Genomic DNA, 16,438 nt, shown 5'->3' on the forward strand with positions numbered 1-16,438 from the left:
AAAAAAAGCAGGGGTAGCAATTCTGATCTCAGACAAAGCAAAAGCAAAAATAGACCTAATTAAAAGAGATCAGGAAGGAAACTGCATCTTGCAACGGTACCTTTGCAAGGTACCATAGATAATGAAGTAATATCAATACTAAACATACATGCATCAAGTGGTATAGCATCTAAATTCTTAAAGGAAAAGTTAAGTGGGTTACAAATTCATGACCAAATAAGAGAGAGAGAGAGAGAGAGAGAGAATTATGAAATGTAAAACAGATAACTTGGATTATATTAAATTAAAAGACTTTTACACAAACAAAACCAATGTAATCAAAATCAGAATGAAAGCAGAAAGCTGGGAAACAATCTTTATAGGAAGTGTCTCTGATAAAGGTCTTATTTCTCAAATATATAGAGAATGGAGTCAAATTTATAAGAATGCAAGTCATTCCTCAATTGATAAATGGTCAAAGGATATGAAGAGGCATTTTTCAGATGAAATCAAAGCTATCCATAGGCATATAAAGAAATGCTCTAAATCACTTTTGATTAGAGAAATGCAAATTAAAACAACTCTGAGGTACCACCTCACACCTGTCAGATTGGTTAATATGACAAAAAGGGAAAATGATAAATGTTGGGGATGTGGGAAAATTGGGAAACTAATGCACTGTTGGTGGACTTGTGAACTGACCTAATCATTCTGGAGAACAATTTGGAATCATGCCCAAAGGGCAACAAAACTGTGCATACCCTTTGATTCAGCAATACCACTACTAGGTCTGTATCCTAAAGAGCTCATAAAAAAAGGGAAAAGGACCTACATGTGCAAAAATATTTATAGCAGCTCTTTCTGTGGTGGCAAATAATTGGAAATTGAGGGGATGCTCATCAGTTGCAGAATGGCTGAACAAGCTGTGTTAATATGAATATAATGGAATACTGTTGTGCAGTAAGAAATGATGAACAGGCAGTTTTCAGAAAACCTGGAAAGACTTGTATGAACTGATACAAAGTGAAATGAACAGAACCAGGAAAACATTGTACACAGCATCAGCACCATTATATGATGATCAATTATGAATGACTCAGCTCTTCTCAGCAATACAACATTCCAAAACAAGTACAAAGGACTCATGAAGGAAAATGCTATCTACATCTAGATAAAGAACTAATGGATTCTGAATGTCGAGCGAGGCATACTTTTTTCACTTACTTTATTCTTTTTTGTGTTTTTTTCCTTTTGATCTGTTTCTTCTTTCACAATTGTAACTAATATGGAAATATGTTTTACATTATAGCACATGTGTAACCTACATAAAATTGCCTACCATTTTAGGAAGAAGGGAGGGGAGGGAAGAGGAGAAGGAGAAAAATTTGGAACTCAAAATCTTGTACAAATGAATGTTAAAAATCGTCTAGACATGTAATTGGGAGAAAATAAAATACTATTATTAAAAAATAAGAACTGGCATTTAATAGTTAGCTCACACATTCTCTAGTACACATACCTTTGCCTGCCAAAAAATACCACTTTGCTCCCTCTTCTTCCCTCTGCTAAACATAAGGGAGGAAAAAAAAACACAGGAAAATGTGCTAATCAATAATGAAAGCAGTATTAAAGCTTTGCCTCATTTAGAAACTAATAGGATTTCAGTCCATGTCACCAACACTACCAGTTTGTCATAAGAAGGGTGAAGAGGAGAGAGAGGGAGGAAAAACTAAGTGAAGACTTTGACACCAACCAGGCTCACTTTGTCCCATACAAGCAAATGACATTAGGTCCTTTGGGCCTTTGGCCTTTGAGTTCTAACCACCTGGTACATTATGGTTAGGAATACTGGTAACCAGAAACTTCATTTCAGTCAATGAGTTACATTTATAACTATAAAGGAGATTTCCATTTATTAAATTGCAGTATATGGTACCTATTGTTGAAGAAAACAAATGCTTACACAGAGATCATACCATGTCATTGTCAGAGCAAGGTACAAGCATCTTGGGGGAATTAAAATTCTATATTATAAGGAGAAAATGCTTTTTATAATACTTCAAACACAGATCCAAACAAAAATTTCCAGATAGCAGTTTGACCTGACCTATTTAAGTTCCATCTTTATCAGTCAACCTGACATCTTCTTTTTAAGTTATTCTTATTCACTAAATTAAAAGCAACATTCTCCTTATTGTTTTCCAATGTAACAAAACAGTCCAATTACATTTTCACCTATACAATCACAATGAACCTTTTTTTAGTTAAAAAATATACATCAAACAATATTAGTCTTATTTTTCACAGGCTTTATAAATATATGCAGAGATTGTATTTGCACAGGATGTATGAGATGTACACCTCAAAAATGCACATGAAGGGACTGGAACAATGTTATTAAAATCATATTTTAAGAAAGTTTTCAGTTTTATTAAGCCCCATGCATTCCCAATTTCTGATTTGCCTGGTCTTCTCAAGATGAGAGACAAAGCAACCAAGAATGCACTTTGGATTTAAACCGTCTCATGTATGCAATGACCAGTGAACAGAGCTCACAGAAGACGGAGATTTTAAGTTGCTGAAGGGTCACTGTTTCCTTTGCACAGGCTGCTGAAGGCAGAGTTCACTCCCAGCTGATATTATAGGCAAATTATTCTCAAGATGATGGTTGATGAGGTGACTTATGCTGTCAAAAACTTGGTCCTTTGTTCGAACCTACATATGAGATTAAAGGTTACATATTAGCTCAGTAAGGAGAATAAACATAGTATTTTGAGCTTCAAAGTCAGTAGGCCTGAATGTTCATCCCGACCCTCTCAAAGATGTGTTTGGTAATCTATTTTAGAATCATAGAATTTAGTGCTGAAAGCATCTTACATAGATTTGGAGCAGTACTAGATAACAGGTGTTATCTAGTCCAGTTCCTTTTACAGATGAAGAAACTGAGGTCCAAAGAAGTTAAATACTTAACCAATTATCACACCGATATGAATTTGTAGAGGTAGGTAAAAAAAAATCAGGTCCTCTGACTGCAAATGTAGCATTCTTTTCACTGTACCACACAAATCTAGTCCAGCCTCTTCTCTCTGTTCTTACCTCTCCATTCGAAGGTGATCATGATCTCCTTCGTGTCCCATATAGCAGTTCTGAGAATTTGCAATTTTTGTTTGCAAAGAGGCTTTATGAATTTATAAAATATTTCATATTTAATAAACCTATAAGCATTTGCTCCCCCAGGCCCTTCTCTGTGTGTGTGCATATGTGAAACCTTCTAATATAGGCTTAAATAAACATCAAGGTCATTGGCTATATTATTTCTTGCTAGTGTAACAAACACAAAAGATTACATTTGTAATTATTTACAATGTTTTAGCCGATAAAAAAAATTAGCAATCAGGATTAGAGTCACCTCTAACCAGCATATAAAACTACTGATTTCCTCAATTCTGGAATACAGTCCCGCCATTAAGCTTTCTCAGGATCAGAAATGAGGGAAAGGAATAAGCATTTATTAAGCACCTAGTATGTGTCAGGCAGTGTGCTAGGCATTTTATAAATATTATCTCATTTAATGGCAACCAAAGTCTTTCAATAATTCTCTTCATTGGGATAGCTAGGTAGTGCAGCAGATAGAGCACCAGCCCTGGAGTCAGGAGGACCTGAGTTCAAATCTGGCCTCAGACACATAACACTTACTAGCTGTGTGACTGTGGGCAAGTCACTTAACCCCAATTGCTTCACCAAAAATAATAATAATTCTCTTCATAAATATTTCTTCACAGGAAAAAAAAGTTAAAAACAGCTATTTCAGAAAATAATTTATCTTCATTCTCTTTCTCTCTGTACATCATTCAGTGTCTCTTCAGACTTGATAGCCCAGTTTCAACAGAATGGCAGGTAATTGTCATTGCCTCAATTGTACTGCTTCTTAAAAATACCATAACAGTATCTATAGTGTCTCTGGCTATTGAATATGGTGCTGCAGCCACAAGGAAAGGAATAGGCACTCAATCTAGGGATTTGCCTAGAGCATTGAGAGATTAAGTGATTTGACCAAGGTCACTCAGTCAGTATGTGTCAGAGGCCGAACTTGCTTCATTTTGTTATATCCAATATATATATACGTGTATGTATTTTTATATGTGTATATATGCACATATATATACATACACCCACTCCATATGTTTGTCACCTCTGTTGCAGAATATAAACATTTTGCACAAGTTGATATTGTCCTTTATTTGCCCCCTGAGGTTTGAGGTTTTTCTCAGAGTGGGACACAGGGTTTCATTTTAGTAGAATTCCTACATTTGACTGCAGTGGATTAATGAATTTATTAAGTACTTACTGTGGACAAAGAACTATGGTAAGTAGTGGGGTTACAAGCAGAAAAGCAAGACCATTTCAGCTCTCAAGGAGCTCACATTCTAATGAGGGAGAGATTTTTGAAAAGTTTCAGCTGCAAGTCAGAAAGAAAGGTCCTATGATCCTTAGGGTTCAACCAAAGCACATTAATAATCATTTTTCTTTAATATCATTTCCATTGATAAAATCACAAGAGAGCAGAGAGGCTCTGAGTAGCAGAGAAGATCTGCACTAGGCAGTTTTATGATTTTATTGATAATTAGGAATTTCTAGCTGAGAGATGCTTTCAGTAGAGGGTCTATGCATGTTTATATCTTTGCCACATTTGCATGTACACACATCCTTTAGTAGCTTTACATATGTATATATGTCCACAATACTGCCGAATGCAGCCTATATCAAAGTAAAATGTACTTTCTTATTTTAATTTGTTCATATATTAATAAAAATATACATATAATATATATGGGATTTTCTAAGTCAATATTTGGCCCAGAGAAATCTTTATGTACAGTTTAGTGGCCTGTTTCTGTTTGAATTTTATGCCACTGTTCTACAACACTTCAGAAGAGTAACCCAGGGGCAAAGATTTTTTGAATGCTGCCAAATTTTAGTATGTGGAGAGAACTACTTAAGATACAGTAGGGTATATTAGAAAGCAGAATCCAACAGCATATTGCTTATAAGAAACATGTTTAAAACATAAAGATCGATACAGAATTAAAATAATGGGCTAGAGCAAAAAAAAATTCTTCAACTTAACTCAAAAACTCAGGGGTAGCAATTAGGATCTCAGACAAGGCAAATGCAAAAATAGACATATTTGAAAAAATAAATAACAATACCACAGGATTAAGCATACCACAGTGTGCTTAAAGGCAGTATATATAATGAATTAATGTCAATACTTAAAATAATGTGCATTGGATGGTATAGCATTTAAATACTTAAAGGAAAAGTTAAATGAGTTACAGGAGAAAGAGGCAGCAAAACTATAATAGCTGGGGACTTCAGTGTGCCTTTTTTTGAACATTGTCAAATCTAATAGAAAGATCAACAAAAAAGAATTTAATTATCTAAACAGAATTTTAGAAAAATGTGTTATAATTTATCTCTGGCAAGTACTGAATGGGAATGGAAAGGAATGTGTGTGTATACATATAAATGTGTGCATTCCTATCTATCTATATTTCTAAGCAGTGTATTACACATTTACAAAAACTGACCATGTATTATGGCATAAAACTTCATTAATAAATACATATAGAAAAGCAGAAATATTAAATACATCCTTTACTGACCACAACAAAAAAATTATAATCAATAAAGGTCCATTAAAAAGTATTACAAATTAATTGAAGACCAAATAATTTAATCCTAAGAAATCTGTGCATCGCAGAGCAAGTCACAGAAACACCAGATAATTTCATCAAACAGTATGACAATGAGGCAACACACCCCAAATTTTGGGATACAGCCAAAGAAGTATTTAAAGGAAAATTTATATCACTAAACACTTTCATCAACAAAATAAAGAATATATCGATTAATTAAGCATGCAACTAAAAAAAAACCTAAAAACCAACAAATTTTTAAAAACTAATTAAGCACCGAAATATAAATTCTGAACATCAGAGAAGAAATTAATAAAAAACAATTAATGAATTAGTAAAAAAAAAAAAAGCCATAGATACTTTTTGAAAGATGAAGTAACTAATCAAAAGCAAATAGTTTCTTTAAAACAAAAAGAGGAGGGTGCTGGAGCCAAGATGGCAGAGGGAAAGCAGTGACTTACCAGAGCTCTCCCCCAAACCCCTCCAAATACCTACAAAAAACAGCTCTAAACAAATTCTAAAGCAGCAGAACCCACAAAAAAACAGAGTAAAACAAATTTCCAGCCCAAGACAACCTGGATGGCTGATCAGAAAGGTATATTGCACCAGGCTGGGAGAGGAGCACAGTGCAGCATGAGTGCTCAGGCCACAGCGACACTGGAGCAAACCTCCAGTGACTCCAGGACTGAATCACAGGCAGCTGTGGCAGTTTCCAGACTTCTCAACCCACGAATGCCAAAGACAACTTAGAAGGTCAGTGGGAAAAGTCTGTTACTGCGGTAAGAGAAGAAGCTAGATCTCAGCTGCCCCAAGGGCAGCAGCTGCCTTCTGACCTTCCGGCCCACAGACTGAGGGGGAATTGAGTGGCTTAACAGAGGGGGATTACAAGGATCTCTTTGCCAGGGCTGAGGCAGGAATCTCTTGCTTTGCCCGTGCTTGGATCTGGGTCACAGTTCTGAGTGGCGGTCCTGGGGCAAGGAGGAGCGCTGGCCTGGTGGAGCTTGTTATGGTGGTGGAGAGGAAACACTTCGCCGCTTATCATAGAACTTTGGGAGAACTGAAAATTTGCAGGCCCCTAGAAGTATCTCTGAAAACAGCTGTACAAACCCCCAAAGCTTGGGACAGTACATTCTCCACATGGGAAACAGGGTCTTAACTTAACAAAGAGTTTAAAACTCAAGTAATTGGGTGGGATCATGAGCAAGCAGCGCAAAAAGAGTCAGACTATATTATCTTACTTTGCTGACAAAGAAGATCAAAACATACAACCAGAAGAAGAAAACAAAGTCAAAGCTCCTACATCCAAAACTTTCAAGAAAAATAAGAATCAGTCCCAGGCCTTGGAAGAGCTCAAAAGGGATTTTGAGAGGCAAGTAAGAGAAATAGAGGAAAAACTGGGAAGAGAAATGAGAGTGATGCAAGAAAATCATGAAAAGCAAGTTAACAGCTTGCTAAAGGAGACCCAAAAAATACTGAAGAAAATAACACCTTAAAAAATAACCTAACCCAAATGGCAAAAGAGGTCCAAAAAGCCAATGAAGAAAAGAATGCCCTAAAGAGTAAAATTGGACAAATGGAAAAGGAAGTCCAAAAGTTTACTGAAGAAAACACTTCCTTAAAAATTAGAATAGAGAAATTGGAAGCTAGTGACTTTATGAGAAATCAAGACACTGTAAAACAAATCCAAAAGAATGAAAAATGAGAAAATAATGTGAAATATCTCATTGGAAAAACAACTGATCTGGAAAATAGATCCAGGAGAGAGAATTTAAAAATTATTGGACTATCTGAAAGTCATGATCAAAAAAAGAGCCTAGACATCATCTTTCAAGAAATGATCAAGGAAAACTGCCCTGATATTTTAGAACCAGAGGGCAAAATAGAAATTGAAAGAATCCACCGTCTCCTCCTGAAAGAGATCCCCAAAGGAAAACTCCTAGGAATATTGTAGCCAAATTCCAGAGTTCAAAGGTCAAGGAGAAAATATTACAAGCAGCCAGAAAGAAACAATTCAAGTATTGTGGAAACACAATCAGGATAACACAAGATTTAGCTGCTTCTACATTAAAGGACCGCAGGACATGGAATATAATATTCTGGAGGGCAAAGGAGATAGGATTACAACCAAGAATCACTTAACCAGCAAAACTGAGTATAATTCTTCAGGGGAAAAAATGGTCATTCAGTGAAATAGAGGACTTTCAAGCATTCTTGATGAAAAGACCAGAGCTGAATAGAAAATTTGACTTCCCAATATAAGACTCAAATGGAAAACGAAGAGGTAAACAGGAAAGAGAAATCATAAGAGACTTATTAAGGTTGAATTGTTTATATTCCTGCATGGAAAGATGATATTTGTAACTCGTGAGACCTTTGTCAGTATTAGGGTACTTGGAGGGAAAAAATTATATGTATAGATAGATAGATAGATAGATAGATAGATAGATAGATAGATGGATAGATAGATAGATAAATAGATAGAGGGCACAGGGTGAGTTGAAGATGAAGGGGTCATACCTGGAGAATAAAATCAAGGGGTGAGAGAGGATTATACTAGGAAAAGGAGAAAGGGAGAGGTAGAATGGGGTAAACTATCTCACAAAAAAAAAAACAGAAAAGAAGAGGCTCTTACAGTGGAGGGGAACTGGGGGAAGGTGAGAGGAAATGAGTGAATCTTATTCTCACAGGATTTGACTTAAGGAGGGTATAATATACACACTCAATTGGGTATGGAAATCTGTCTTACCCTACAGGAAAATAGGAGGGGAAGGGGACAAGAGAGTAGGGGGATGATAGAGAGGAGGGCAGATTGGGAAAGGGGGTAATCAGAAGCAAATACTTCTGAGGAGGGACAGGGTCAAGGGGGGGGGTGGGATAGGATTAAGGGAAATTCAGTTAGTTTTTAACAGTATGTCTACTATGGAAGTGTTTTGCATAACTGTACATGTATAGCCTATATTGAGCTGCTTTCCTTTTCAATGAGGGTGGGTGGGGAGGGAGGAAGGGAGAAAATTTGGAATCCAAAGTTTAAAAAACTCATGTTTAAAAAAAATGTTTTCACATGCAACTGGGAAATAAGAAATACAGGAAATGGGGTACAGAAATCTATCTTGCCCTACAGGAAAATAGAAGGGGAAGGGGGGAGAGATAGCAGGGAAAGCAGACTAGGGGAAGGGGTATTCAGAATGCATGCCATCTTGGGGTGGGGGGAGGGGCGAGATGGGGTGAAAATTTGGAACTCAAAATCTCGTGGAAGTAAACGTTGAAAACTAAAAATAAAAAAAAATATTTAGCTTGGACAAAAAAATTTTAAAAAAAAAGAAAAAAAATAAAAAGAAAGAGGAAAATCAAATTAGCACTATCAAAATGAAACAGGGAAATTTGCAACAAACAATGAGGAAATAAAGGTAATTATTAGAAACTATTTTGTCCAATTCTATACCAGTAAAACAAGTAATTTAAATGAAATAAGTAAATATTTACAAAAGTACAAAATTCCCAGATTGAAAGAACAAGAGAGAATTTAAATATCCCAATCACAGAAAAATAAAGTCACAGATTAGAAAACTCTAGATCAATAATCCTAATAAATTTTAACACAAAATTTTAAATAATATATTATCAAATAGGTTATAGCAACTCATCAAAAAAGTTATACACTATATCTAGGTTGGATTTACTCCAAGAATATAAAATTGGATCAAACTAGGAAAACTATAAATATAACAAAACACACTTATAGCAAGAACAATACAGATCATATGATTATACCAAAAGATGCAGGAAAAATTTACAACAAAATATGCCTATTTGTTAAAAAAAAAATACCAAAAAGCAGAGGAAGAAATTGGTCTTTCCTTAATATGACAAGCAGCAACTATCTAAAATTAAGAACATTATTTAATAAAGATTAACTAGAGATCTTTTTTAATATTAATGGGCACTGTATTTTTTCAACATCTCTTTCTATTATCTATTATTGTATCTATTGACACAATCGTGTAATTTTTATTGTTTCTCTTAATAATGTGGCCTGTTCTGTTTATTGTTTTTCTTATATTAAATCATCCCTCAGTTCTTGGTATGAATTTAACTTGGTCATAATGAATAATCTTTTTTAATATGCTGCTGTAGTTTCTTTACCAATATTTTATTTTGTATTTTTGCATCAACATTACTTAGAGATATAATGTATGATCATATTGTAAAGCACACAAAATTTTATTCACAGTAATTATATACACGCACACATACACACACAGAGCATGCACACAATGGAAGCAATATAATGTAGCAGCTAGAAAGGTAGATTGGAAGTCAAGAACACCTAAATTTGGGGGCAGTTAGGTGGCCTAGTGAATAGCACACTGCCCTGGAGTTGGGAGGACCTGAGTTCAAATTTGACCTAGGACACTTACCAGTTGTGTGACCCTGAGCAAGTCACTTAAACCCAATTGCCTCCAAAAAAAAAATGGGCAACTCGCTTAAACTTTATCATCCTCTATTTCCTTACCTATAAAATGAGAATAGTAATAGCATCTAACTGGCAGGGTTTTTGTGAGAAACAAATGAGATAATAGGTGTGAACCATGAAATGTGCAAATTTACTCTATTTTTCTCTGAAAAGAAAAAGGCCTCTTTCAGGCCAGAAATAAATAAAAATTTGAAGATGAGAGACCACAGCATAGGAACAGGTTATACTGGTACCAATAGGCAAACAGAAAAAGTAATAGTAAGAAATATTCCTTCAGTGTTGCAGCACAGTCCTTTTCCCATTTCTACCTTGTCCCCATTCTCCAAAGGACCTATATCTTGATATCTATCTTACATGAAATAATTTGTTATATATGTTTGGCAAAAAATAAAATAAAATTATTCTGAAGCCACAGAGGCAAAGAAATTTTGCTGCTCGCCGTTGGTTGCTGCTTCTGCAAACCTTTAATTCAGTAATTACTTCTGCAATGCAGCTAATCTTGAGGATTACTGTTCTTTCACTGTCCTCTGGTGGACAACAGAATAACAACAGGCTTCTTTGCTCAAGAAAAAAAAAAGATATTATCAGAGAATCAACATTGATTGTGGAAAGAAACCTAAGGGATTATCATAAATCAGTGGTTCTCAAATTTTTTGTGTGTGTCAGGCCTCATTTACACCCTTAAAATTACTGAGGACTCCACAAAGACTTTTTGTTTATGTAGGTTATAACCATCAATTTTTACTGTATTAGAAATTAAAATGTCTCAGTATTAATATGAAAATAGTTTTGATCCCATAGACCCCCTAAAAAGCTTTTTGGAACTTGCAGGATTCCCAAACCACAAACTAAAAATCACCATTATAAATAAAGATTTAGAGCTAGAAAGTACCTCAGAAGTCATGTAGCTTAATCCTTTTATGCTACAGATAAGAGAATTGAGGCCCAAAAAGACATGGGCCTCAGTCACTAAGTGACTTGTCCAGGGTCACATGGGCAATAACTGGAATTAAAGGTATTATAGTAAAGGTAGTAAAGGACTCATCCTTTAATAGGAAATCCAGTATTCTTTCTATTACACTATAATGTCTTACAGATCAGAAAACTGAAGCCCAGTTCAATCTCCTTTCAATTATCACGTTCTGTCTTCATTGAGGCACAACCTACCACAGTATGGACAGCCATGGCTATAAGCTGAATAGGTAATTTGGCATTTGGGTGTAAGACACCTTGTGTGAGAAAAGTTTTGTTTTTGTTTTTGTATTTGTTCATGTTTTACTTCTCCAGAGTAGCTTCCTTGACAATTCATTTTGTATCAGAGTGGGAAATAGGGTCCCCTACTACACCGAGATCATGCTAACTGGGGTGATAAGACAGCTTCTTTTCCTACCATGGTACAAAAAGCAAGATGTTAAGGAGTCTATCTTGGAGAAGAAAAAAAAAATTTTGAAAACTTCCTCAGGGTAGCATGCCTCACAGCTTTATACCCAAATGCCCGCTCACCCTCATAGTTAGAACTATTCATCCTGTGGTAGGTTTTCCTCCCTGAACTTACCTTCCTAGTTGAAGAAGTCCAGCTCAATAACTACATTTATTTCCAGGAAAAGCTATATCGATAATTGCTTCTCTATTCACATGAATTTTAGCTCTGCCTCTACTAACACATTGGTAGTAGGATGTGTGTTTTTACAGGAGCAGAATTAGATTTGACTACTTAATAGAGGTGATATTTTAACTAGATCTTAAAAGATGTGTAGACCCATAATCAGTTGGTTTGGGGGAGGAATCAACAATGTAGCAGGAAAAAAGCAAAGTCAATCTTATGCAACATTAAGAAAGGTGTCGTATCCAGAACAAGGGCATGACACTTTCCCTGTATGCCATCCTCACCAGGCAATATTTAAATTATTGTATTTAGTTCTGGGAATCTCATTTTAGGAAGGATATTTGCCAGTTAAAAAGGGTCCAGAATAGGGTAAATAGCACAGTGAAAGCCCTTGTGTAATGTTATATGAGAATTAGATCAAGGAACTTGGCCTGGAAAAGAGAAGACTTGAGACATGAAAGCTGTCTTCAAGTATTTGAAGGAATATAAAGAGGAAGAGAAACTGTCTACTTGATGTGAAAAAGCAGAACTTGCTTGCATCTCTAGCAGAGTGCAGCAAAGGGGGATCCCCCAGATCCACTGAATCCACCATTCTACTTAATGAGGTTGTAGAACATAAAAATGAGATAACAAATAATATGGTGTTAAAGTAGTTGGTTCTGTTTCCACCTCCCCCCAAAAATATTATTTATTTATTTTTAACAATCTTTTCTTTTGAAGTTTTGAGTTCCAAATTCTCTCCTTCCCTCCTACTCCTCCCCTACCCACTGTGAAGACAAGCAAAATGAAATCAATTATACATGTAAACTCATGCAAAAGATATTTCTATATTAGCAATGTCACCAAAAAAAAATAAGCAAGAAAATTATATTTTAACTTGTACTCAGAGCTAATCAGTTCTCTCTCTGGAGGTGGATAGCACTTTTTTATCATGTCCTTTGGAATTATCTTGGATCACTGTATTGATCAGAGTAGCCAACTCTTTTACAGCTGATCATCATTACAACAATGTTGTTACTGTATACAATGATCTCCCAGTTCATCTCACTTCAGTTTGCATCAGTTCATATAAGTCTTGCCATTTTTTTCTGAAACCACCCCCGTCTTCATTTCTTGTAGCACACTCATCAAAATCACATGCCACGACTTGTTCAGTCATTCCCCAATTGATAGGCATCCCCTCAATTTCCTATTCTTTGTCACTGTAAACAGTGCTGCTATAAATATTTTTGTACATATAGATTATTTTTCTTTTGTCCTTGATCCCTTTGAAGTACAGACTTAGTAGTGCTATTGTTGGGTCAAAGGGTATGCACAGTTTTATAGCCCTTTGGGCATACTTCCAAATTGTTCAACAGAATGTTTGAAACAGTTCACAACTCCACCAATAGTTTATTAGTGTACCTATTTTCTCTTATCTCCTCCAGCATTTGTCATTTCTGATAGGTGTAAGGTGATAACATAGAGTTTTTAAAATTAGCATTTCTCTAATCAATAGTGATTTACAGTATTTTTTCATGTGACTACAGATAGCTTTGTTTTCTTCTTTTGAAAACTGCCATTCATATTCTTTGACCATTTATCAATAACGGAATGGCTCTTATTTTTATGAATTTGACTCAGTTTCCTATATATTTGAGAGACAAAACCTGTATCACAGAAACCTGCTGTAAATTTTTTATATTACTTCATTGTCTAGGGTATCTTTTAGCACAATATAGTTTCTTTGATTATCTCATTTAATTAGATCTATTTTTGTCTAAAATCATGATCGCTATCCCTGCCTTTTTTTAATTCTGCTTAAGTATAATAGATTCTGCTCCAATCCTTTATTTTAACCCTATGTATGTCTCTGTTTCGAGTATGTCTCTTGTAAAAAACATGGCTTTTGATTCTGTTTCTAATCCATTCTGCTATCTGCTTCCATGTGAGTTCATCCCAATCACATTCACAAGTTTCCCTACATCTTATTTTCTTCTGTTCATTGTTTTCTTTTTTTTATTCTGCCCCTCCTCAGAAGTATATTTTCCTTTTGACCACTGCCTTCTTAAATCCACCCTCCCTTTTATCACACATGAGCCCATACTTCTTACCCCTTCCCCTCCTATTTCTCTATTGAATAAGAAAGATTTCTATACACAATTGAGCATGTGTGTGTATGTATATATATTCTTCTGTCTTTGAACCAATTCTGATTAGAGTGAGGTTCAAGCATTGCCTTTCAATCACCTCTAATTTTCCTCTCCACAATAAAAACTATTCCTTGTATGTCTTTTATATTTGAGAAAATGTTCCTTGTCCCTCTCCCTCTCCCATCCCCCTTTTCCCAGGGCATCCCTCTTTCTCACCCCTTTGCTTTTTGGGGGTGGGGTGGGGAGAGATCATTCCAACATAACCAACTCATACTAATGCTCTCTGTCTATATAGACTTCTTCTAATTGCCTTAAAAATAATAAAGTTCTCAGGAGTTATGTGTATTATCTTCCCATATAAGCATATAAATAGTTTAACTTTATTGAGTCTCTCACGATTACTTTCATGTTTACCTTTTTATGCTTCTCTTGAGTCTTGTATCTGAATGTCAAATTTTCTATTTCAGCTCTGATATTTTCATTAGGAATGCCTGGGAATCCTCTATTTCATTAAATATTCCTTTTTCCCCAGAATGATTATATTCTGTTTTGCTTAGTAGGTTATTCTTGCTTTTAATCATTTCTTCACCTTCTGGAATATCATATTCCAAGCCCTCTACTTCTTTAACATGTAAGCTGCTAAATCTTGTATGATCCTCATTAAGGCTCTACAAAATTTGAATTGTTTCTAGCTACTTGCAGTATTTTCTCCTTTACCTTGGAGCTCTGGAATTTGGCTATATTCCTGGGAATTTTCATTTGGGTATGTCTTTCAGTAGATGATCAGTGGGTTCTTCAAATTCTACCAGATCTCTGGATCTAAGAAATTGAAGCAGTTTTCCTTAATAATTTCTGGAAATATGATGTCTAGGCTCTTTTTTTGAGGATAGCTTTCAGGTAGTCTAGTATATCTTAAATTATCTCTCCTCAATCTATTTTATAGGTCAGTTATTTTTCCAGTGAGGTATTTTACATTTTCTTCTATTTTTTTTTCATTCTTTTGACTTTATTTTATCATTTCTTGATGACTCAAGGAGTTGTTAGCTTCTATTTGGCCAATTATAATTTTTAAAGAATTATTTTCTTCATTGAGGTTTTGTATCTCTTTTTCCATTTGGCCAGTTCTACTTTTTAAAGGAGTCTTTTCTTCAGTGAATTTTTGTGTTTCTTTATTATTTGGCTAATTCTGTTTCTTAAGGTGTTATTTTCTTCAGTATTTTTGTGCTTCTTTTCCTAAGTTGTTAACCCTGTTCTTATAATTTTTGTAGTATCACTTTCACTTCTTTTCTCAATTTTTCCTCTTCCACTCATCTCTTTCTTTAACTGTTCCATGAATTCTTGTTGAGCTTGGATCCAATTAGCGATTTTCTTTGAGGCTTTGGTTGTAGCTGTTTTCATACTGTTTTCTACTTCTTAGTTTATGTCATGGTCTCCCCTGCCATCACAGTAGCTTTTTATGATCAAGTTCTTTTGTTGTTGTTTGCTCATTTTCCAGATGAAATTTTAATTTTATGTTAAGGATGGACTCTGCTCACCTGGTGGTAGGGAGGCAATGTCCCCAACTTCAGGCTTTTTTGTGTTGCTGTTTTCAGAGCTAGTTCTGGGGGGTTGAAAGTTTTTTGGTCATTCCTAGGTGGTGTGATCCAAGAAGAGGTGTGGTCACTGTTCTCCTGGTCTTTGCTCTATTCGTAAGCAGGGCCGTACTCCCCTGCACCTGCAAGTATTACCACTTCTCTCTGCCCTGGAACTGTGACCAGGGCCCCTGCTCCTTTGTAGCCAACCACAAACACTCTTCTCTGCCCTGGAATTATAATCCAGAATTGCATATGGGCAATAGAGTTGCCAATCAGCTCCACTTGCACCCACTGTAGGTAATCAATAATCTCTTTCTGAACAGACTCCCTTACTATTTCGGGGATGAGAGCTCCCAAAACTGTTGCATTTGCTGTCACAGCCACCTCCAAGGCCCACCATGCTGCTGGTGCTGCCTGCCTCCCTGTGTCCTCCAAGCTAGCCCCCAACCCATTGTCACAGACTGTCCTGCTGACCTTTTAAATTGTCTTACATGGGAAAAAATGTGTCACTCTGAACTTTTATTGACTTTGCTGCTCCAAAATTTTTGTTTAAGGAGATATTTTAAAGGTATTTGTAGGGGAATGTTGGGAAAGTTCAGCTGAGTTGTTGCTTGTGCTCTGCTATGTTGGCTCCTGCTTTAACATTATATGTATGTTATACTTGAATTTGTCAAGCATTTGCCCCTTTCAGGTTAAGAGTGGTTCATTTTGTTCCTGGCAAAGAATATGAAACTTTAAGTGGTTCCTATTCTGAGTGACATTTTTATAGATTGTGAAGGGTACAAAACTCAGTGACCCATCTTCAGTTTGTAGAGGAAATATAAAGAAGTATTTATATATTGCTGCTCCTTTAAGAGGTGAAAAGAAATTACTCCATCAATTTGATAGAATTGGAGAGTGTCTCGCCATTGGTGGGCTGAAGAATCAGCCACAGCCCTGGTGACTTTTTAAAAGCCATCCTGCTATTGAGGTAG

At 35.7% G+C, this 16,438-nt stretch overlaps 1 protein-coding gene across 1 annotated transcript in view; it reads right to left on the bottom strand.

Annotated features, from left to right (window-relative positions):
* Window positions 1–1,841: 1,841 nt before the first annotated feature.
* SHC3 (SHC adaptor protein 3) overlaps window positions 1,842–16,438 on the bottom strand; it is a 173,849-nt gene continuing 159,252 nt past the window's right edge. Inside the window, exon 12 of the mRNA XM_027874951.1 lies at window positions 1,842–2,694. Coding sequence (XP_027730752.1) covers window positions 2,566–2,694 — 129 coding nt within the window. The 3' untranslated portion in view covers window positions 1,842–2,565. The remainder of the gene's footprint in view (window positions 2,695–16,438) is intronic.

This window comes from Vombatus ursinus, unplaced genomic scaffold (genome assembly GCF_900497805.2).
Source record: "Vombatus ursinus unplaced genomic scaffold, bare-nosed wombat genome assembly UNPS02014807.1, whole genome shotgun sequence".
NCBI classification, from domain to species: Eukaryota; Metazoa; Chordata; class Mammalia; order Diprotodontia; family Vombatidae; genus Vombatus; species Vombatus ursinus.